General features: G+C 50.3%; 1 protein-coding gene across 1 annotated transcript in view; it reads left to right on the top strand.

Annotated features, from left to right (window-relative positions):
• DLG5 (discs large MAGUK scaffold protein 5) overlaps positions 1–21583 on the top strand; it is a 127022-nt gene that overhangs the window by 72398 nt on the left and 33041 nt on the right. The window contains exons 7-15 of the mRNA XM_047073704.1: positions 3842–4101; positions 5823–6135; positions 11121–11305; positions 12866–12991; positions 15583–15715; positions 16143–16270; positions 16929–17104; positions 17467–17570; positions 20565–20657. Coding sequence (XP_046929660.1) covers positions 3842–4101; positions 5823–6135; positions 11121–11305; positions 12866–12991; positions 15583–15715; positions 16143–16270; positions 16929–17104; positions 17467–17570; positions 20565–20657 — 1518 coding nt within the window. The remainder of the gene's footprint in view (positions 1–3841; positions 4102–5822; positions 6136–11120; positions 11306–12865; positions 12992–15582; positions 15716–16142; positions 16271–16928; positions 17105–17466; positions 17571–20564; positions 20658–21583) is intronic.

Below are 21583 nucleotides of genomic sequence, written 5' to 3'. Positions count from 1 at the left end.
TGGATACCTTCTGGTATCCTCAGTTTGTCCTGGACTTAGGGGCTCAGTTCTTATTTGGTGGCTTATCGAAAAGAATAATGTTATATCTCCATCTCACAATGTGCAGAAAAAAAAATATTCCATGTAGTTGAAAGATTTAAATGTGAAAAGTAAAACTAAAACTTTTTAGATAAAAATAATAGGAGAGTATCTTTGTGATCTCAAGGTAGGAAGGAGCTTCTTCAATAAAACAACCAAAGCCCAAACCGTAAAGGAAATGATTGATAGATTTTACTGTATCAAAATGGGAAACTGTGGTATAACATAAGCCATATACTGGGAGAAGATTTTGTAATAAATATAACAGGGAAAGGATTAGTGTCTGGAATTTCAAAATAAGTCCTACAAGAAGAGGAGAGAGAGGGGTGGGTTGGGAAGGAGGGAAGAAGGAAAATCAAAGATACAGACAGGCAGTTCATAGACGAGAAGATGTGTGTAGTCAGTAAGCAGGAGTCATAAGGAGAATTGCTCTGTCTTTCCAGTCATTTGGGGATGGGAGTTAAAAGAGCTCTTACTTGTCTATGAAATTAGCAATACTATAAAAAAATCTAACTTTCCCAATAGCCAAGAGGTAGAGACAACCCAAGTGTTTTTGACAAATGAATAGATAAACAAAATGTAGTAAATATCTACCCTGGAATATTATCCACCTTTAAAAAGGAAGGAATCTCTGTCACATACTATGGCATGGATGAACCCTGAAGGCATTCTGCTAAAGGAAGTCAATCCATCACAAAAAGAGGAATACTGCATGATTCCATTTGTATGAGGTGCTTAGAGTTGTCCGATTCAGAGAGAGAGAATACAGAAGGGAGGCTCCTGGGGCTGAGGGGAGAGGGGGATGGGGGGGCTGTTGTTTAATGGGGATTGAGTTTCAGTTTTGCAAGATGAAAAAGTTGTGGAGGTGGGTCACACAACGGTATGGATATACGTAACACTACTGAAATGGACACTTAAAAATGTAAGAAAATGGTGAAGACTGTTATGGCGGCCATGTAAACTTCCAACAAACAGGCAAAGAACGCAGATGTGTTCATGTAGTGAAATCCTACTTGCGTTGCTTGACCGCATCTCAAAAGCAACATTGAATAAAAAGGAGAACACATGGTATGATACCATAAGAGATTTTTATGAATAATAGGGAGAATGAATAAAGTATTGTGCATGGAGATGGGTGGCAGCAAATTTAGGGGAGTGATTGATTCAGGAGGGGAAGGGGGGGTGCTGGATAGAGGAAGAATGTGGTGGGGACTTTAGCAACACCCATAATGCTTTATTTCTTGGGAGAACAGTTCGAGACATGTGACAAGATAGCAGGATTAGAGCTGGGTGGTGAGTACTTTAAAATGGTGTTATATTAGGTGCTCTGCTTTTCTGTATGTTTGGAAGATACTCTGTTTTTTTCACAAAAAAAAGACTCATGCTGTTTTTTTTCTCTCTCTCTCTCTCTAAAATAAATAAACATTAAAATTAAAAGGATTTTAACTGCCAAAGAACCTGTTATTGCTTTTTAATTTAATCTAATTTTAATTTTTTTAATGTTTATTTATTTTTGAGAGAGAGAGAGAGACAGAGACAGAGAGAGAGAGAGTGCATGCAAGTGAGTGGGGGAGGGGCAGAGAGAGAGGGAGACACAGAATCTGAAGCAGGCTCCAGGCTCCGAGCTGTCAGCACAGAGCCCAGCACGGGGCTTGAGCTCACGAGCTGTGAGATCATGACCTGAGCTAAAGTCAGATGCTCAACCGACTGAGCCACCCAGGCACCATCCCAATTTTTTTTTTTTTAACGTTTATTTATTTTTGAGACAGAGACAGAGCATGAATGGGGGAGGGTCAGAGAGAGAGGGAGACAGAGAATCCGAAGCAGGTTCCAGGCTCCGAGCTGTCAGCACAGAGCCCGACGTGGGTCTTGAACTCACGAACTGAGAGATCATGACCTGAGCCGAAGTCAGAGGCTTAACCGACTGAGCTACCCAGGCGCCCCTATTACTGGTTTTTAAAAATGAGTTTGTATTTCAGTGTCCTTGCCTCGTGAGATTTCCTTTGCAGGAAAGAGTTTTGCTTGAAGAAGAAAAAAAGAAAGCCAACTAGGAAAAAAAGGAGCAACAAGAGTAACCGCCCCGAATGGGCAGATTTGTGGGGTGCCCTTCCTCTCTGATGTCTGCGGTCCTGGGAGCTAGGGCTTACATCCTAGGGGAACAGACTCACTTTCCTTGTCTCTGGGATTCTGACTTCTGGCTCTCATTTATCATGTTTATTGAGAGTGGACATTCCCTTCCAAGGGAGTGTGCGGTATCCTAGCTTCTTCTGGTTCTTGGTGCTGCGAAAATCTGATAACCCTGGGTCCATGCTGAATAAGCAGATGACACCTGGTGTGTTGCAGTTGGAAGAGTTAAGCGAGCTTTTCTGGTTGAGTCCTATCATTGGAGGAGTAAGGAAACTGGAATCCAGAGATGTGGAGTGACCCACCCAAGGGCTCAGATCCCCTGTCGTGCTTAGCAGAAGTCAGAAGGCCCCTGGCAACTAATGAACTCATCTTGCTGTTTACTCTTTAGAGCAGCACCTCGAGTGAACTTCAGTACCTGTAATTCAGAGTAGACCATCCTCTTGCTTACAAGCCTTGCATGGTTCCCATCTCGCTCAGGGTACAGTTTTTGCTTGCTGTGAGCTTTGGAGCTGTGCCCACTTCTGCAGCCTCTTTTCACTTCAGCCTTGTTTGTGGGGCTCTGACTGGAGCCCTGCCCTTCTCTTCTCTTTGTGCCTAGACCATGTGTGGTGGTCCCTGCCTCAGGGCCTTTGCACTTGTTCACCTCTGTGTGCTCTAGCTGCTGCTCTTCATTTGCATCCAAGCTCAGAAGTCACCTTCTTAGAGAGGCCTCCTTAAGCCTTAGCCCCTCTATATTTTCTTAGTAGCCCTGATTATGATCTGAAGTTATTTTAGTTGTTATTTTTATAATAATAACTCTCTCTACCTCTCTACTTGTCTCTGTGTGTTTGTTTCTGCCCATGAGGATAAAAGGTCCCTAGGTCACAGTCTTTACATGACCTGTCCAGCATCACCAGCATCTAGGATATGTTAGGTACTTGTACTGGGGGTCCTCAACATCTCCCCCCAGGTTTGGTGATTTGCTAGGAGGATGTATAAGACTCAGCATATAATCACACCCAGGGCTAAAAGTTTATTTCAGTGAAAGGATCCAAAGCAAAATCAACAAAGAGGTGCGTGGGACAAAGTCCAGAGGACTTTGCGAGTTTCTGAGAGTCCTCCCCTGCGGAGTCACATGGGACACCCTTAATTCTTCTATCATTGAATTGTGACCTACTCCCTGCCCCAGGGTTTTAGTGGGGTCTGGCCGTACAGGCACCCTCTGCCGAGCATGTACTGAAATTCTGGACTCCCTGGAGAAAACATGTGCTCAGCCTAAGCCACGCTCTGTCCAGTCCAGGCACGGGGAGCCCCTCTTATCGCCTTGAGGAACGTTTTACGTGAGTGTAGGGGACTGCTTGCCATTCAAGCTGCCAGCTGCCAGCCAAGGGTCAGCTTGTAAGCAGGTCTTTCTAAGGATAGACGTCTCGGGGCTGCAACAGTAACTCCTTTCTCCCTCTTCGGAAATATTTGTGAGTGAGTGAATTGGCCAGTGTGATTGAGAGGCCTGTGGAATCACATCTCGAGCCTCCCAAAGGCCAGAAGGTGTGGCCTCCCCTTGTTTGTCAGCAGTAATACCCCCGGACGGAGGACAGTGGCGAGCCCGCCCTTCCTCCTGTCCTCAGGTCCTTGGTAAGTGTGCCTCTCTGGTCCCCAGGTGTTGAAGCACAACGGGTCGTCAGAAATTCTCAATAAACTGTACGACACGGCCATGGACAAGCTGGAGGTGGTCAAGAAGGACTATGATGCCCTGCGGAAGAGGTACAGCGAGAAAGTTGCCATCCACAACTCTGACCTGAGCCGCCTGGAACAGCTGGAGGAGGAGAACCAGCGTCTGCTGAAGCAGACGGAGATGCTGACTCAGCAGAGGGACACGGCCATCCAGCTGCAGCACCAGTGTGCCCTCTCCCTGAGGAGGTAAGAGCCGCCCGTCCGCCCGTCTCCTGTGTGCAGAGAACGGCCAGAGGGCCAAGTGGGTCTTCTCTGCCTTGGGACCGCTCTCCTTTGTGGGCTTATTGTTAGCTGTAAGGCTCTCAGCCGTTCCCAAGGAATAAAAAAAAAAAAAAAAAAAAAAAAAAAAAAAGGGAAGGCACAAGTGACTGTGCCTTTTCATTTGAAAAAATTTTTTTGGAATATTTTGGAAATGTTTTGTTGGCACTCAGTGTGGCTTGGGAATTGCACTTTTTCCTCCCGTCTGAACAGCTCTGATGTGTTCTGATCACCTCGTTTCTTTTTTTTTAATTTTTTTTTTTCAATGTTTATTTATTTTTGGGACAGAGAGAGACAGAGCATGAACGGGGGAGGGCCAGAGAGAGAGGGAGACACAGAATCGGAAACAGGCTCCAGGCTCTGAGCCATCAGCCCAGAGCCCGACGCGGGGCTCGAACTCACGGACCGCGAGATCGTGACCTGGCTGAAGTCGGACACTTAACCGACTGTGCCACCCAGGCGCCCCCTGATCACCTCGTTTCTTATATCTCCTCATAAGCCTTTCCCTTCTGTGTCATCTACCCGCCCAGCATAGGAGAGTTATTCATCCTAGGCATTGTTTCTTCTAAAATTTCACTTTTTTAAAGGTATAAAATCTGTAGGGAAGTGACCCTTGCCCTCAAACACTGTTTCGTAAGGTACATTCCTGCAGAACGCCAGTTCTCTGGAGGGTTCACTGGTGTCCTATGCATGCTGTTCTCTGGATGTAAAAGGGATTAGGAGTTGCCAGGTTATACTTAGACAGGTTATACTTATACAGTTGCCAGGTTATACTTAAATTTTTTTTTTTTTCAACGTTTATTTATTTTTGGGACAGAGAGAGACAGAGCATGAACGGGGGAGGGGCAGAGAGAGAGGGAGACACAGAATCTGAAACAGGCTCCAGGCTCCGAGCCATCCGCCCAGAGCCTGACGCGGGGCTCGAACTCACAGACCGCGAGATCGTGACCTGGCCGAAGTCGGACGCTTAACCGACTGCGCCACCCAGGCGCCCCGCCAGGTTATACTTAGACAGAAGTCTGCGGGACTTCTCAGAGCCTTCACTCTGATACTCTGTACTAGTCTCTCCAGGAGGGGGACACAGTGTTTCCCAATGTAAGGCCATCAGAGAACACACTTTTTTTTTTTTGATGGCGCTTCATGAAGGATTGGCATTCTAAAGAACATGCATTCACAAATGCTTCTATAGAGCTGCAGGCTCTGATTTGCAGGGTTGCCTGTGTGGAAGGTGCCTCCTGGCCAGAAGGACTGAGCTGTGTTCTCACCCCAGTCACCCACACCCAGGCCTTATCATCTGTATCTGAAAAATGAGGTGGTCGGACTAAATGATCATTAAGTCCACATTTACCTCTCATATGCTGCGATTCTAGCATCGTTTTGTTTTTATTTTTTAAAAATAACGTGGCTTGACTGTGGAAGAAATACACTGTTATTTCTAGTAGAGCAGAGGGCATGAAGTCCTCAGATCAACTTCTGGTATTTGTAAAGGCTGAGAAAAATTCCAGGTCCGGGGGCACCGGCACTCCGTGACTTTCCTCTGTCGGAGGTGCGGATGACCTCACTCGAAACTTCATGCTTGACTGTCCAGTACGGCGGCACGGCCTGGGCAGGTCCCCGCCCCCCGCGTCCCAGCTGCCTCTCTCCCCCAGGTTTGAGGCCATCCACCACGAGCTGAACAAGGCCACAGCCCAGAACAAGGACCTGCAGTGGGAAATGGAGCTGTTGCAGTCGGAGATGACCGAGCTGAGGACCATGCAGTTAAAAATGGCAAAGGAGTCGGAGAAGTACAAGGAGGAGCGGGATGCCGTGTACAGCGAGTACAAGCTCATCATGAGCGAGCGTGACCAGGTCATCTCTGAGCTCGACAAGCTGCAGACCGAGGTGGAGCTGGCCGAGTCCAAGCTCAAGAGCAGCACGTCCGAGAAGAAGGCGGCCAGTGAGGAGATGGAGGCACTGAGACAGGTGGGTGTGGGGCGGCTGGCCTTCCGCCTCGGGGAAGGCAGGGCGATGGGGGCCACGGCATCCGCACTGGTAGCCTCCTCCTGTTTGGTCTGCGTGCTGGCTGAGTTATCGAATGCGGCCTGGGTAGCTGCTGAGCTCACACTTGGGGCCCGGCTCTAGCGTGCCGCAGAGCATGCAAAGGGAAGTCCGGCTGTGGTCCGGGCCTTGGAGCTTAGAGCGTAGCAAGAACGTCGCAGGACATGCACAGACAAGCGTGGGCTCCGCTCACAGGCACTCTCACACCCAAACCCTTGGTTAAGTGATTGTAGATCAGCCTTGTGTTGACGGTCTCAAAGATTTGCTCACTGAGAAGCAGGATCCCAAGGACAGGGGCTTAAAGCCATCCATACCTTTGGCCTTGTGAATTCAGGAGAGCACCCTCAAGGATTTTTTTCCCCTCTACATCTGAGGAGTCTGCTCTTTAAAGGGATCATCTGGACTCCGGCTGGGAAGATGTGATAGTAGGCTGAGCACAAGGCCCTTCTAAAGCCTTGCTCCCTGGGGCACATGGCCTCCAGGTTCAGCGGCTAGGGGTTGAGTAGCGTCAGAACTGAGCCAGAAAGCTTGACTCCAGAGTGATCATCAACAAGGAGTCTCTACATCCTTCCTACCTGAGCCACCTCGGCCTTGTTGCTAACACATTTTTCCCTCAGGTTCATGTGTGCGCTTCTGGGGCTTGTGTGGACTGGTGGGACTCCTCCTATTTGAGATTCCCTTCCCATCCTGTTGGTTGATCTGCTTAGAGCCGCTGAAATTGATCACAGCAGACTTTTATCCCATTGAAATAGTTCTCCATTCCTGCCTCTCCATTCTACTTGCTCTGCAGCTCTGTTAGAATGCAGTCTTTAAGACTGGTCTGTGAGAAGAGAAAAGCAAGGCGTTAAACGTTGGGCAAGTAGGCAGGGGCAGCATGCATTAGATTAGTATACCCAGCGCCCTCCAGACTGAGCATGAGGCAGGGCTGATGCCTGAGGGGTGGGCCAAGGCCTGTGAGGGTCTCTGCAGACAGTGATGCCTCCTTATGCCCAGGCGGTGCAAGGGGCTGTGGGAATGCAAGGGACATTGCATTGGAGAGGGGCGCTCTTCAGTCATGGGACCTCCTGTGCTTGGAGAGGGGCGCTCTTCAGTCATGGGACCTCCTACCTCTCTGGGCCTCAGTTTCCTCATCTACAAAATAGAGACAATAGCAGTGCCTCACAGGGTAGCTGTGACAGTCCAATGGATGCATGTGGAAAGCACACTTAGAATGGTGCCCCGTAAAGTAGGAATGATTTGAGTGTTTACTTTATTGTTAAGATGATTATTATGCCTGTCTGGATCTTACTGCCTCTTGGGACTAGGGTGAGCACTATGAAGTTGTTTCTGTAGGCAAAAGTGGGCCAGATGGGAGCGATTTGGTATAAGGGGGGTGGGAGGGGGGGTGCTGAGACTTCTCCAGTCCGTGAGGACGAAAGCCTCATGAAAAGGAATATCTACTTTGATGAAATTTTTACAAGACCATGATGAAGGAATTTTTAATAAGCACAGATAACATATTAGGACTTGGGCATTGTGCCAGAGAAACCATCCCTTCGCTTTTTCATTCTGGTATCTGAGAGCTTAACTGTTGGGGGAAATGTGGATATTAAAGAAGGAAGACAAAACGATGAAGAAGGAAACTTTGGAAGTGACTAGTCAGTCACTGAACGAAAAGGTCCAGGAGAATGTGTAAAAGGCGTGGAAGGTGGTAGGACAGCAGCCCCCTCGAGGGGTTTTCAAGGTTCTGGAGGTTAATGGTGCTCTTGTAGGGGTGTGATAGAGCTCCCAGTTTCCCGCAGTGCCAGCAGCTGGTGGCGGTCTGCCGTCCCCCCCTTGCTCCCAGCACTCAGCGTGCCCTTCGGCCTGGAGCCCAGTTTCTGGGCCTTCGCAGGGGGCATTGGCTGGATGCCAAGTCTGCCTGTCAGCTGAGGCAAGAATCTTTTCTAGGCACTGTTCCGAGTCAGCGGGCCGGACAGGAGAAGCTCTGCTCCCGCCCCGGCAGCTCCCAGAGCTGAAACGCTCCGCTCCTTCTCCAGTTTGCCTGGCTTCTCAGACAAGACCACTCCCCACCTGGCCAGAGGAGGCCGGGTCTGTGGCCTTGGCGGTCCTGGCCTTGAGGTGCCGTTGGGAGGGTCTTATCTCCCCCATGGTCTGATGAGGCCCCTTGGGATTGACCCCGTCTCTGTCCAGCAGCCGCCTCCTGGCAGGGTCAGCCAAGGTCGGCCTTCTAGCCAGGCTAATCTCGGAACTGTCTTCATTGTGCTCAGCCGAGGAGGGGGTTCCTTTTCTTTCTGACAGACTGTGTGTTCTCTACACCGTTCCTTTCTCTTTGTTCCTCCCTCTTCACTGACCCTCTTTCCTCGCTCACCTCACCCCACCCCTGCCGTTCTACCCTCTTCTCTGGAGTGCATTTTGTGGTGAAAAGAGGGCTTTGGGGGGCCTGTTAGGGTCTTTGCCTGGCCCTGGATGCTGCCCTCTCTGCAGCTTCCCCCTCCCCGAATGGCCGTGTCCACAAGGGCCTCCCTGTCTAGGGCTGCTGCCCCAGCCTCTGGCCGCTGGCTGACCAGGTCCCGTGAAGGCTCGCTGCCCTCAGCATGGGAAGGAACTGCCTGGGGCAGCTGGTCCTTGCCACTGGGAAGCTTTGGGGCACTGCTGCCTATCACAGAGGTTCTTCTAGATGACAAGTTATGTCCCAAGACCAGCCTCTCTGGCAGAGCTCCTGTCCCATAGAAAGGCCAGCTTGGTCACTCAGGCTGGCAGTGGCTTCCCGTGTCCCTGCCTTCCTGCTGTACCTCTGACTTGCAGTATTGTGGAGCTGAGCTCGGTGCGGGGGGACAGAGTGGGAGCCGCGTGTGACGGGGGGAGGAAGTACTGTTGGACAGGGAGGACAAGCAGGGGAGCGGGAGGACGTTCCAGGAACTTAGAGGCTGTCACATGTTGCCCAAATAGAAGAGACCAGTGTGCTCAGGGCGGGCTGCCCGCTCGGGGAACATTGCCCTCTCCCTGGACCCTGGTGAGCCTCTGCTGGGTCTTTCTTGTTGGCTTCATGCCTGGCCCCAGTGAGTGTCTCATGAAAGCCAGTCCCTCTCTTCCTGAGCCTGTGGCCCCATGCTCCCCCAGGGCGGACAGGAGGTACGTGTTGGGGGTGCTGTGGCAGAGTAAGACCTGGCCCTGGCAGGCACAGCACGGTGCAGAGCAGGAAGCCCTGGAGTGGCCATGGGAGACCCGGGATGGAGTTCAGCTCCTGGCTGATGGGTGGGACCCGGGACCCGTCACTTCCTGGGCCCTGAGCACCCTCATCCGAATTATCCGGGGACCGGATGAAGGGACCTCAGCTCCCAGCTCTATTGCGCTTTTAAAATACTCCTTGTTCTTCTCCCCTCTCAGTAAAACCAAGTCTTGTGCTTCTTGTGTTTCTCACATGGACACGGTGTTTGGGGAGCGAATTCATTTTGGAGATGAACAATTGGGGGAGAGGGTGGGAGCTGCCTAACACCCGGGGCTGGCCTCCAGTGTGTCACCTCAGGCCAGAGTGCAAAGACCTTTCCGTGACACCATATGGAAACACACTTCTTATATCAAACTACTAACATATAAAACACCGAGTAAAGTGTTAATTTAAGTGTTATCGTTAAACCTACTATTTATAATAAATTCTTGACATCTTTAATAGCAGTAATCAGTTTTCAAAAAAATGGCAAACTAGACAGACTCCCAACACTGCATGAAAGTGGGGAAAATCAAAACCGAAGTGCTTTGAACTGATGTTGGGAAATGTGAGGTCTGAGCACGAGCATACCAACCACCGTGTCACTCTGGGTTAAGGTGTACTTTCTGTGCAGACTTTTTTCCAGCTTCTCCTGGGTCTGTACTCGAGAGAGGAGGGGTGATTGTGAGATGACTCCGTGTACTTTCCTTTCTTTCCTCATCCTCGTCTGTCGTCTGAACCTTTGGGGTCTTTTTGGACGTGTCTGTCAGGGGCTGCGCGTCCGGCTCCTCTGCGGAGGGTGAGCCGTGGAGTCCGCAGAGGCCTTCTTGCTGTGTTTGTCGTCTTTATTCTTTCTGCAAAGAGGGGGGGATTCCCGGCACAGACATCAGTGCCTGCCTCTTGTGTCCTGTTTGTACTTTGCTTCTGAAAGCCCTTGAGCTGAAGTGGGATTCCTCCTGCAGGAGATGCTCACTGTGTCCTTTGTCGTTTTCCCCGTGTTTTCTAAGGGTTAGAGAGACGCAGAGGGAGCTTTCTACACGAGAGCTTCCAGGCATTTGACTTGAAACTGTAGCAGAGCATGTAATGCTTTGAGGAGGTGTCAAGATGCAAATGTTTCAGATTTTGCCTTTTTAAACAAACTGAGAGACGCAGGATTTCACCAGCAAAGATGCTGGTATATGTTCAGATTTAAAAATAACTCCGTGTGCCGGAGCATAAAAACCAGTCTTGCAGACACAGAGGGTTGGGAATTATCATGATCGACGTCTACACCCTTCACTGCAGTCAGTCCTCGTGTCGTTATGTTTTGACAGGAGAGCTCTTGAGAGACACACGATGTGCGATGTGAGCCTTGTGAGTGGCAGGGGGGAGGAGCCTGGAGCAAGCACTCCAGGGGAGGCATTCCACCTGCGCCACTGAGACCTCGGCCACAGCGCACAGGGGCTGGGGTTCTGGTCCAGGCTCTGCTCTGTGGGGCTGGGAGAGTTTGGACTGGACCCTACCTAATGTCACTAGGCGTCTTGAGTATGGCTGTGGGACATGGAGTCACCAGGGGTGCAGGTGCATGCAGGGGGGGTGTTGGGATGGGCTCAGGCTAGGATCCCATGTTTCCCTCCATCCAGCTCCTGAGGGTTCAGCCCAGCCCCTGCACCGGCTGGAGGGTGCTTCTCACCTGAAGGCTCACTAACTGCCCCGTCTGCTTGCCCCTTGACCCCACCAGATGAAAGACACAGTGACAATGGATGCTGGGAGAGCCAACAAGGAGGCTGAAATCCTTCGAAAGCAATGCAAGGCTCTGTGCCAGGAACTGAAGGAAGCCCTCCAGGAGGCGGACGTGGCCAAGTGCCGGCGGGACTGGGCCTTCCAGGAGCGGGATAAGATCGTGGCGGAACGGGACAGCATCCGGTACGGGGAGCCCCTGGGCTGGTGTGGGCTCTCATCTCTCCACCATGCTCTGGGTCTCTGGGGATGGTCGGAGTCACTTGCCACATGTCCAGGTAAGGTGGGAGTGACCGTCGTTCCTCCCTTCTCACCTGAGGTGGTGCCCCAGCCTTGCTTCATAGCGTTAGAAGTGTCTGCTGCAACCTAGATGTCTGCGTGTGCGTGGAGACTGGATGAGACCCTCCCCCTGCCATGAGGTGGCACAAAGACAGGGTTTTCTCTTAGGGGACTTCTGATGAAATGGACATATCAAAAATGCACTCTTTTAGTTGGTATTCTTTGGGCACCTGCTGTGTGCCAGGATGGTGGGTCCCTCGTACAAGGACACCCTGGGACTCCCGGACAGGTGTGGTGCCCTTGAGGGGCCAGTGCTGTGGGGGCCACGGCAGCTTTGTCGGACAGGGCAGCAAGGGAGGGACACAGTTAGAATGGTGAATTCCAGGGTCACAGTTAGAACTGTGATGGGGGCTTGCAGGGCACTGGGGGAACTGGTGTGGAGTCTCCCCAGAAAGCATGAGCTTGAACTGAAGCTCGAGTGGAGGTTTTCCAGGTGGAGGAGGGGGATGGGTGTTACAACCTGAGAAAACATGAACAAAGGTGTGTGGTTTGCTCAGGGCAGGGATATGCTCGTGGACTTGGGGGAGTCCCAGGAGAGGTGGCCGATGGGGTTCCTGAGGACAGGCTGTAAGGGCCTCGAAAGGGAAGCCCAGGAGCGTAGCCTTAATTCTTGGCGGGGGTAGAGCCACGAGGGGCTGTGGTGGTGCTGGTGGTGATTTGGTCATTGAGAGTTTGTGAACGATCCCTGTGGTTAGAGACTGACATCTACCCGGGCTGCTCAGGAGATGAGGGTTCAGGATTGGAGGGATTGGGGGCCATGGAGAGATGGGGACCAGCCCTTAGGTGCCATCCTATGACAGGATGCAGTTCTGGAGGTGACCCAGAGCACGTGCTCCCTGGCTGCCAGGTCACCTATCCCTACCTTCTCTGAATGGCTGAGGTGGTGCTGGGGCCCCAGGAGCCACGCATCCTTTTGTGGGGAGTTGCAGGCCTGCACTTTGCACTCACCTGCACAGAGACTGCACAGGGCTGCAGAGACGATGGAGACATGATTGCTGTCCGAGTCGGGGGCTCAGTCTAGTTGCAGGGTGGGGGACAGCTCTAGCAAGGCCTGCATGGGGGTAGTTATGAGGCATGTGGTAGGTGATGGGATAGCAGGGCCTGCCCGGTGGGCTGAAGCTGGGGCTGGGGGTGGGCATTCACCCAGGCACGTTGAGAGCAAAGCAGTGGGAAGAGCAATGGATGTTCAGAACCCATTACCCAATAACTGCGGAGGTGTCTCCTTCCTGGTCCTCAGCGTCTTCTCTGTCCCTGGATGGGGTTGGCCTGGGTGGTCTCCCGTCCAGATTTTCCAGCACTCCTGTGCATTTGGAGGCAAGGCAGGCACCTGGGGTGTCTGGGGGATAGGCCGTGAATCCTCTGCCCCCTTGCCCTCACGGTGACCTTGGCCTCTGCCCTGTCTGCCAGGACGCTCTGTGACAACCTAAGGCGGGAGCGGGACCGGGCGGTGAGCGAGCTGGCCGAGGCCCTGCGCAGCCTGGATGACACTCGCAAACAGAAGAATGACGTCAGCCGGGAGCTCAAGGAGCTCAAGTATGTTGGGGCAGGTGCCTGCGTGGGGGGACAGGGTGGGCACCTGCCTGGGGGTGTAGGGGCCCCTCTGTGGGCAGGGCAGGGCTGTCTGTCCCTTCACTGTGCCTTACTCTGTCAGCCTGTAGAATGGGTCTGAATGCCACCTCCATGCTGAGAGGTGATTAGACATTCTTAGGCCATCACAGAAGATGGCAGCCCTTTTGTGAGCACACGGAGACAGACTTTGCACACCGTGTGCAAAGGTACATAGGAAGGAAACTCTCTGTTCAGAGGCAGTGCATTTGGGGACAGACATGCATGTACTGTCCGTTCATTCATTCATTCATTCATTTATTTGTTCCCTTTCTACCTCATTCATTCACCACCTCTAGGATTTACCAAGCGCCTGCTGTGTATGGGCCAGGCCTGTGGGAGGCCCTGGGGGAGGCCCTGGGGGAGCTGAACAGAGGACCAGGTCTCTGTCTGTGGGGCTCACAGCACACAGGAGAGACAGACCACCATTCACTAGTCCGTTCTGCCTGTGTCGTGCGGATGCCCATGTGAGAGAGACTGGGGTGTCAGGCAGCCTCCCCTCGGTTATAGCACTGCACCCAGGGCTGTGATTCAGGATATGGTGACCCTGAGCAATGGACTGAAAATACAAAGATCAAAGTTAAAAGGAGAGATTGGCAGAACCCAGGAGCTGTCACTGTAGGGTAGAACGAGGCTGTCCTGAGAAGCAGTGGCTGTCTGTTCTGAGAAACTTGCTCAGCTGATAGAGCGGTATAGGGTGGTGAGGAGCATGAGTGTGAGTGTGCAAGCCTCGCTTGCTCGAGCAACGCCTTTCACACGGAGTGGCAGCTTTCCCTCCCTCCCCATTCAGTAACCTCTAACATGAGCCAACCAGCTTTAGTTATTAGATGAAAACCCAGAACCTCTTGGGCTTGAGTACTCTAAAGAAAATCTCAGGGGCTAAGAGGCAAAGTGAAGCACTCTCTCCAGAGACCCACCTTGGGTCTAGCAAGTGATGGAATCAAATTAAGGTAAAGCCTGGCCCCTGGGGGCTTGAGCTCGGGAGAAAGTTTTGCATTTTAATTGAGCTGGAATTGCCTGGAGCTTCTAAGGGAGTCAGATTCCACTTGTTGTTCTGCACGTTTGAATTTGCACCTCCTCTTTGTTAAGCTTTCTAACTGGTGCTGCTGCTCAGGGACCCCCAGTCTGCAGAGGCAGCAGACATGCCCCGGCGGATGAGAGATGAGCAGGTGCAGTGAGCATTAAACACAGAGCTTCAGGCTGCACAGGGCTAGTGGGGGTCGTGTCCAGGGAAGAAGGCTTTGGGGCTCTGCCTTGAGGCTGGGTGGCATTCTGGAGCCGGCCAGTGAGAGCACAGCCCAGACAGAGATGTGGACCTGCAAGCCTGTCCATTTGAGAAGGAACCAGAAGGAGGTCATGAGTATGCCCCAAAGCCCAGTAGGCAGTACCGATGAACTGTAAAGGCTGGGTGCGGGTTTTAGGACAAAGGGTGTCAGGTGCAAGTTCCTGGGGGATAGTACAAAGTTTCTGAGTCTTTTTTCATCTCTTAACTGGGTCTTTCTTAGAGCTTAAGTGTTTGTATATTGGTCAAATCCAACTTACTGATTTTTAATTTCTAATTTTTTAGTTTTGTTGTTATGTTTTTATTTATTTTGAGAGAGAGAGAGAGAGAGTAGGAAAGGGGCAGAGAGAGAGGGGAAGAGAAAAGGCCAAGCAGGCTCCACGCTGTCAGTGCTGAGTCAGACTCGGGGCTCAATCTCATGAACTGAGTCGAAATCAAGGGTTGGATGCTTAACTGACTCAGCCACTCAGGTGCCCCAATTTTTAATTTTTAATTGAGTGTATGATGTCTAAGGACCCTTAACGCTTCATCTCAAAGATTTTCTCTTGTATTTTCCTTTTAAACGTGTTACAGCTTTATTTTATACATTTCAACGTGTGATACGTTTTGAGTTAATTTTTCTGTAAGATGTGATGTGTAGATTGGGGCTCAGTTTTTTTTGCCATGGGTGTGCAGGCGTTCCAGCGTCACTGGTCAAACGCTTTCTTCTGCTGAAGTATTTTAGTACCTCTCATACTTTGTGGGGGTGTTTCTGGATTCTTCATTCTGTCCCAGTGATCTCTGTGTCTGTCTTCCTGCAATTCTGCAATGTCTCAATTACTGTAGCTATAAAAAAAAGTCTTAAAATCGAGTAGAGTGATTCCTCCCACTTAATTTTTCATTTTCAGAATTGTTTCAGCTATTCTGATTCCTTACCTTTCTCTCCCTGTGTGTTTTAGAATAATCTTGTCTGTATCCACAAAAAAGTGTTGCTGGCATTTCTCAAGGAATTGCATTAAACCCTGGGTTAAGTTTGGGAAGACTTTGATTGTTTTTTGAATAAACCTCCATGAAAATGCCTTGATAGCTAAGAAGCCTTGGCGTGCGGCTCCAGATTTATTGGGAAGCTGGCATGGAATGTGAGAGGGAGAGGAACCTCCTTTGGCTCTCACGGTGGCCTTCCTGCCTTCTGAGCTGTGACTTGGGTGGGATGTGTTGCCTCCCTGGGGACCATCGTCATAGCCCTCTCTGTTCCTAGGGAGCAGATGGAATCCCAGCTGGAGAAGGAGGCTCGGTTCCGGCAGCTGATGGCGCACAGCTCCCACGACTCGGCCATCGACACAGATTCCATGGAGTGGGAAACGGAAATTGTGGAGTTCGAAAGGGAGACGGTGAGCTGCCCTGATGTCTTTACTCCCTTTGAACGGGGGGTGGGAGAGGATGCCCCCCTTGTGGGGTTCCCCCATTTCTCGGCTGTCAGTTTGGGGCTTCGGCTTTTCTTGCCAGGGTGCATGCATCCTTTCCCTGCCCTTGTCCAAGCTGGGTTGTGACAGGTTGGTGTCCGTGGCCCCTCCAGCCGCGGCTGGAGACAGTGCATGGAGGGCAGAGGGCAGAGCAGGGCTCTTCTGTAGGGATGTGTGTCTGCAGTAGCTGGAAGGGGCACATGGCAGCTGCTCCGGGCTTCATCCTGTGGTCCGAGTGCCCCATCAGACATGGTGAAGGAGCAGTCCTCACAGAGAAGCAAGTGGCTTGAGGTTTCAGAGTGAAATGTTTCTAATCACTGCTTTATAAAGTGTGCGGCTACTGCTCTTTTGACAGGAGGATATTGACTTGAAGGCACTTGGGTTCGATATGGCAGAAGGTGTGAATGAGCCTTGTTTGCCGGGGGACTGTGGGATATTTGTCACTAAAGTGGACAAAGGAAGCATTGCTGATGGCCGCTTACGGTAAGAGTGGAGGAGGCCCAGGCTCTGGAGGGAAGGAGGGCCCTCTGACCCAATGCAAGGGACCCAGGGAGTCAGGTGGCTGTTAAGTGAGTGCACCCCAGGGTCTGGGGGCCTCTAAGGCTCAACTGCTAACATTACCCTTAAAGGAGACTCTGTGACTCATGGGGGCCTTTGCGTCTGACCTTTCCACAGGCCCCAGGTGCTGCCCTTCACTTTTCTAGGTAGGAAAAGGCTCAGGCAGTATGGGTGAGAGTTTAGGATGTGCGTTGCATGCCCATGCCATGAAATAGCAACGAGAATAAACTACCATTTGCTAAGTGCTGGTTTAGGCCCTTTGTATAATCAATTCATTAATTTTTAAAATCCAGTGAGGTAGGTCTGTACTCTGCTATTGGCCCCATTTTACAGATGAGGACACCCAGGTGTGGAGGCGCTAGGTCACACAGCTAGTAAGTGGTAGGGCCAGGATTGGCACCCAAGCAGCCTGGCCCCAGCATCTATGAATGTAGCCATTTGAGCCTGCTGAAGAGGAGATCTGTCTGAATGTGTGTGCGGGGCAACCGCTTTCTGGCACTCATCTCCTCAGACTAGAGCGGTGGGGCCTGCCCACTGGTCCCAAGGCCTGAGCAGGTGCTGACCTGGCTGTGCCCCTCCTCAGGGTCAATGACTGGCTGCTGAGAATCAACGATGTGGACCTCATCAACAAGGACAAGAAGCAGGCCATCAAGGCCCTCCTCAACGGGGAGGGGGCCATTAACATGGTCGTGCGGCGGAGGAAGTCCCTGGGCGGGAAGGTGGTCACACCTCTGCACATCAACCTGAATGGACAGAAAGGTAGTGGGCCTGCCAAAGTGCACAGAGCACCTCAGATGGCGGGGCAGACCCCTTTTTTGTGCAGAGGGGATGTTTCTGAGTTACTGATGCTGTTAAATGCAGTGCGTGTGCATCCCTGGCTGGGGGCCACCCGGGTCCTGGGTCTTGCCGGTCTCTGGGTGTTTGATTCACCAGACCAGACGTCACTGAGCCTCCGGGTGGTCTGACCTGGCCCGGGTGTTGGGACGGGCAGGTCGCAGTCTGCGAATGTTCCCTTCTGAAGGGAATGTTGCCTCCTGAAGACAAGGTGGGAGGACCAGAGGGCCCTGTGACCGGCGTGGGGGTTAACTGGATATTGCCCATGTCTGCCCTGTGGTTCACAGACAGCGGCATCTGTCTGGAGAATGGAGTATATGCTGCTGCCGTGATGCCTGGAAGCCCGGCCGCCAAAGAGGGGTCCCTCGCCGTGGGAGACAGGATTGTGGCGGTAAGCCTCAGGGCCGGGCTGTCTGCCCCACATGGAGAGTAGATGCGATTTGAGAGATTGAACAGGAAGTAACGAACAGAGATTTTATGTTAACCTTGTTCGTTAAATGGGAACAAACTTTTTTTTTTCTCATAGTGTGTTTCCATTGATAGTAGAAAATCAAGAAATAGAAACTTTAGGAAGAAAATAAGAATCCTAATTGCTACCACCTATAGATAACCTTTATGAACATTTTAAATGTATTTTTCTGTAGCCTTTATTCTGCACATGAATCTGTATTTAGGTCAGTTTAAAGAAGATATCATCTGCATGTGATTTTTAAAAAAATCTTATTAAACATTATGTCCATTACTTTTTTTTACCACCAAAGTAAGACTTATGTGCCATAAAATAGTTAAGCAATATAGAAATGTAGAAAGTGGTAGTCCCCTCTTTTCCTTTTAATCCTGCTCCTGGAGATATCCTTTGCCCCCACTTGCAAGATGTGCTCCCAGCAGACCATATGTCTCTTACAGATCTATATACACAGATAAAGATTTCTGGTGTTTGTTTGCTTTTTTTTTTTTTTTAATTTTTAACGTTTATTTATTTTTGAGAGACTGAGAAACAGCACTAGTTGGGGAGGGGAAGAGAGAGGGAGACACAGAATCTGAAGCAGGCTCTAGGTTCCGTGCTGTCGGCACAGAGCCCGACATGGGGCTTGAACTCATGAGCTGTGAGATCATGACCTGGGCTGAAGTCAGATGTTTAACCAACTGAGCCACCCAGGCACCCCAGGTTTTTGTTTGCTTTTTAAGCAAATCATTTTGCGATTCCACATCATGGATACCAAATTGATCCTCATTACTTTTATCTACCTCATGGTTTTCAGTTGTGCGGTAGTTTAAAGCATGCCCCTGTTGTGGACAGATACATTGTTTTGAGTTTCTGCCATTGCAAACCACCCTGCCATGAACTTTACCTGTGTGCACAGACCTTTGGGGGAAACCCAGTGGCATCCCTGGTGATCAAATCCCAAAATGCTGTAAGATTACGAAGTCTAATTTAGTATTTCTGACTAACTCATTAAGATCGAAGACACACACACACACACACACACACACACACAATCCCAGCTGTATAAAAGATGCACATGATGATAACCTTTTTCTGTGGTTCTAGACTCCTCATCTACCAGTTCCCATTATTCTGTTTTCTTTCAGAAATATTCAAAACATTTATATCTCCCTCTTTTTTCTTTTGTTTTCTCTTTTGTTTTCTTTTCCTTTTTCTCTTCTCTTCTCTTCTCTTCTCTTCTCTTCTCTTCTCTTCTCTTCTCTTCTCTTCTCTTCTCTTCTCTTTTCCCTTCCCTTCCCTTCCCTTCCCTAACCCTAACCCTAACCCTAACCCTAACCCTAACCCTAACCCTAACCCTTCCGTTCCCTCTTCCCAGGTGTGATCATAATATTCTCACTTGCTAACCTCATTTTTTGTTTCCCACAGCGTGCCCTGGAGATTCTTCTGCATTTACATCTTTAGATCTGCCTAGGTCATTTCAGTAACTGCATATTCCTTAGGGGCAGCTGCTCAAGCCATTAACCAGCAGACAGGACACCTTTTCAGTGCAGCAAGGCTGTTGCTCTGTCCCTTCATGGGGGCCCACGGGGTCAATTCCTGGGTGGGGGATTGCCGGATCAGTGGGCATAAGCAGTTAGCATTTGACATGATCTTTTCCCATGTGGTCAAGGAGATCGTGGCCTTTTTGATCCCACCTGCAGTGTGTGGGGGAGTGCATTGCTTTGCATCTTTGCCAGTGTTTTTCAGATCTGGGGGGATGCCAGAATTTAAAAGCAAGATGGCCGTTGTGAAAAATGATAAGATGTGGAAAATTATGAAGGAAAAAACCCAACCAAATTAATCCACCACTCCAAAATAATCACTCTGCCTATTTTTTTTAACTTTTGATTTTGAAATGATTACAGAAATACTTCAGTTACAATATTAAATAAATAGTATTAAAAACTAAATAAAGTGGTGAAGATAGTGCAGGCAGGTCCTATGTGTGCTTCCTGCAGTTTTCCCTAATGGTTATGTTTTGCACGACTATATAATATCAAAACCAGGTGATTGATATTGGAACCGTCTGTGTTTATTTCCATGTCATTTTATTATCATGATTTAAGTGGCAAAAAATTTGAGCTACAGAGCTGTTCCACCGGAACAAAGATTTCCCTCCTGTTACCCCTTTATAGGAAAATCCACAACCCTGCTCTCCACACCCCCCATACATAACACCTGGCAGTTAATTTGCTCTCCATCTGTATAATTCTGTCATCTTGAGGACATTATTTAAGTCAGTATGTGGCCTTTGAGATGGGCTGTTCCACCAAGCATGGTGCCATGAGATCCATCAGGTGGCTGGGGGCCCCGTCAGTGTGTCCCTGTTGTGCTGAGCAGTATCACATGGTCTGGTGGCACCCCGGGCTAACCGTTCACGGTTGCACATACGTGTGTTTTAAAGATTGGGACACATCTGAGAGAAATGGGGACAGAGGTTCAGGCCTAAGGGATTGTGAGAATCTTTGTGAACAGTTCACAAAGGCCTTTCACACCATGATCTCATCTTCAGTCTCCTCCTGCCCCAGGGGGCAGGCATGTTCATCTTCCACTCTGTACGTGAAGGAGTTCTGAGCCGTGGTCCTTTGTCACACAGCAGGCAGCAGTGGAGCCTGGTTGATCCCCCAGGATGCTTGGTGTTCTGGTCCCAGTCAGACAAGCACGAGAGTGCTTGCCCCGAGAGCAATGCCCCGAAAGTGATTGTAAGGCTGCGTCTTTTCTTTGCCTCGGAAGCCGCTAAACTGGATTCCTCAGACCTTCATCAGGGAGGGCCTGTCTCTCCTTTGCTGACTCCAGACTTGGGCACCGCTTGTATAGAATCAGGCCCACTGTCCAGAATGGGCTGGCAGAGACCCTGAGCTGGGGGTGGGCCTGACAAAGCTCTATGTTTGGCCCTAGATCAATGGCATTGCCCTGGACAACAAGTCTCTGAATGAGTGTGAATCTCTGCTACGTAGCTGCCAGGACTCCCTGACCCTCTCCCTCCTGAAGGTAAGGGCCCCTGCCCCACACCAGCTGCTCTCATCGGCTGCGGGGCAGGCAAAACCTCAGCTCCCTACACCCGAGCTGCTGCTCTGCATCCCTGGGATCCTTGTATAAAGGGTATTGATTTACAGAGTGCAGGATGTGCATGAACCCTGATCCTGGTCTCAAAACAAAAATGGGGCGACTGAGTGGCTGAGTCAGGCATCCAACTCCTGATTTCAGCTCAGGTCATGATCTCACGGTTTGTGGGTTCGAGTCCCGCACGGGGCTCTGTGCTGCAGCACAGAGCCTGCCTGGGATTCTCTGTCTCCCTCTCTCTGTGTCTCTTCTCTGTTCTCTCTCTCAAAATAAACTTAAAAAGAATTTTGTTAAACAAAAACAAAACAAGACAGCTATGAAGGACATTTTGAGGACAGTGGGGGACATTCAAATCTGGACTAAATAATTAGATGATCTTAGGAACTTGATTTTCCTGGGTACAGTGATGGTATTGGGGTTTATAGAGGCAAATGGCCTTATTTAGGGGACATGCTAAGGTTGTTAGGGGTGGGATGTCATAATATTTGTCACTTTCTTTTTTTTTTTTTTTTTTAACGTTTATTTATTTTTTTGGGACAGAGAGAGACAGAGCATGAACGGGGGAGGGGCAGAGAGAGAGGGAGACACAGAATCGGAAACAGGCTCCAGGCTCTGAGCCATCAGCCCAGAGCCCGATGCGGGGCTCGAACTCCCAGACCGCGAGATCGTGACCTGGCTGAAGTCGGACGCTTAACCGACTGCGCCACCCAGGCGCCCCTATTTGTCACTTTCAAATGTTCTGCAGTATGGATAGATACAGTTTGGTAAAATGCTGTTGAATCTAAATGGTGGGTTTATGGACATTTTTCTCTCAACTTTTCTGCATAGTTGAAAAGATTTATAATAGAGATTGA

The sequence above is a fragment of the Lynx rufus genome, unplaced genomic scaffold (assembly GCF_022079265.1).
Source record: "Lynx rufus isolate CCGP_SWC_20201006 ecotype Redwood Valley unplaced genomic scaffold, mLynRuf1.p SCAF_11, whole genome shotgun sequence".
Lineage (NCBI taxonomy): Eukaryota > Metazoa > Chordata > Mammalia > Carnivora > Felidae > Lynx > Lynx rufus.
The sequence above is the reverse complement of the archived record's forward strand: the minus strand, read 5'-3'. Positions and strand labels throughout refer to the sequence as shown.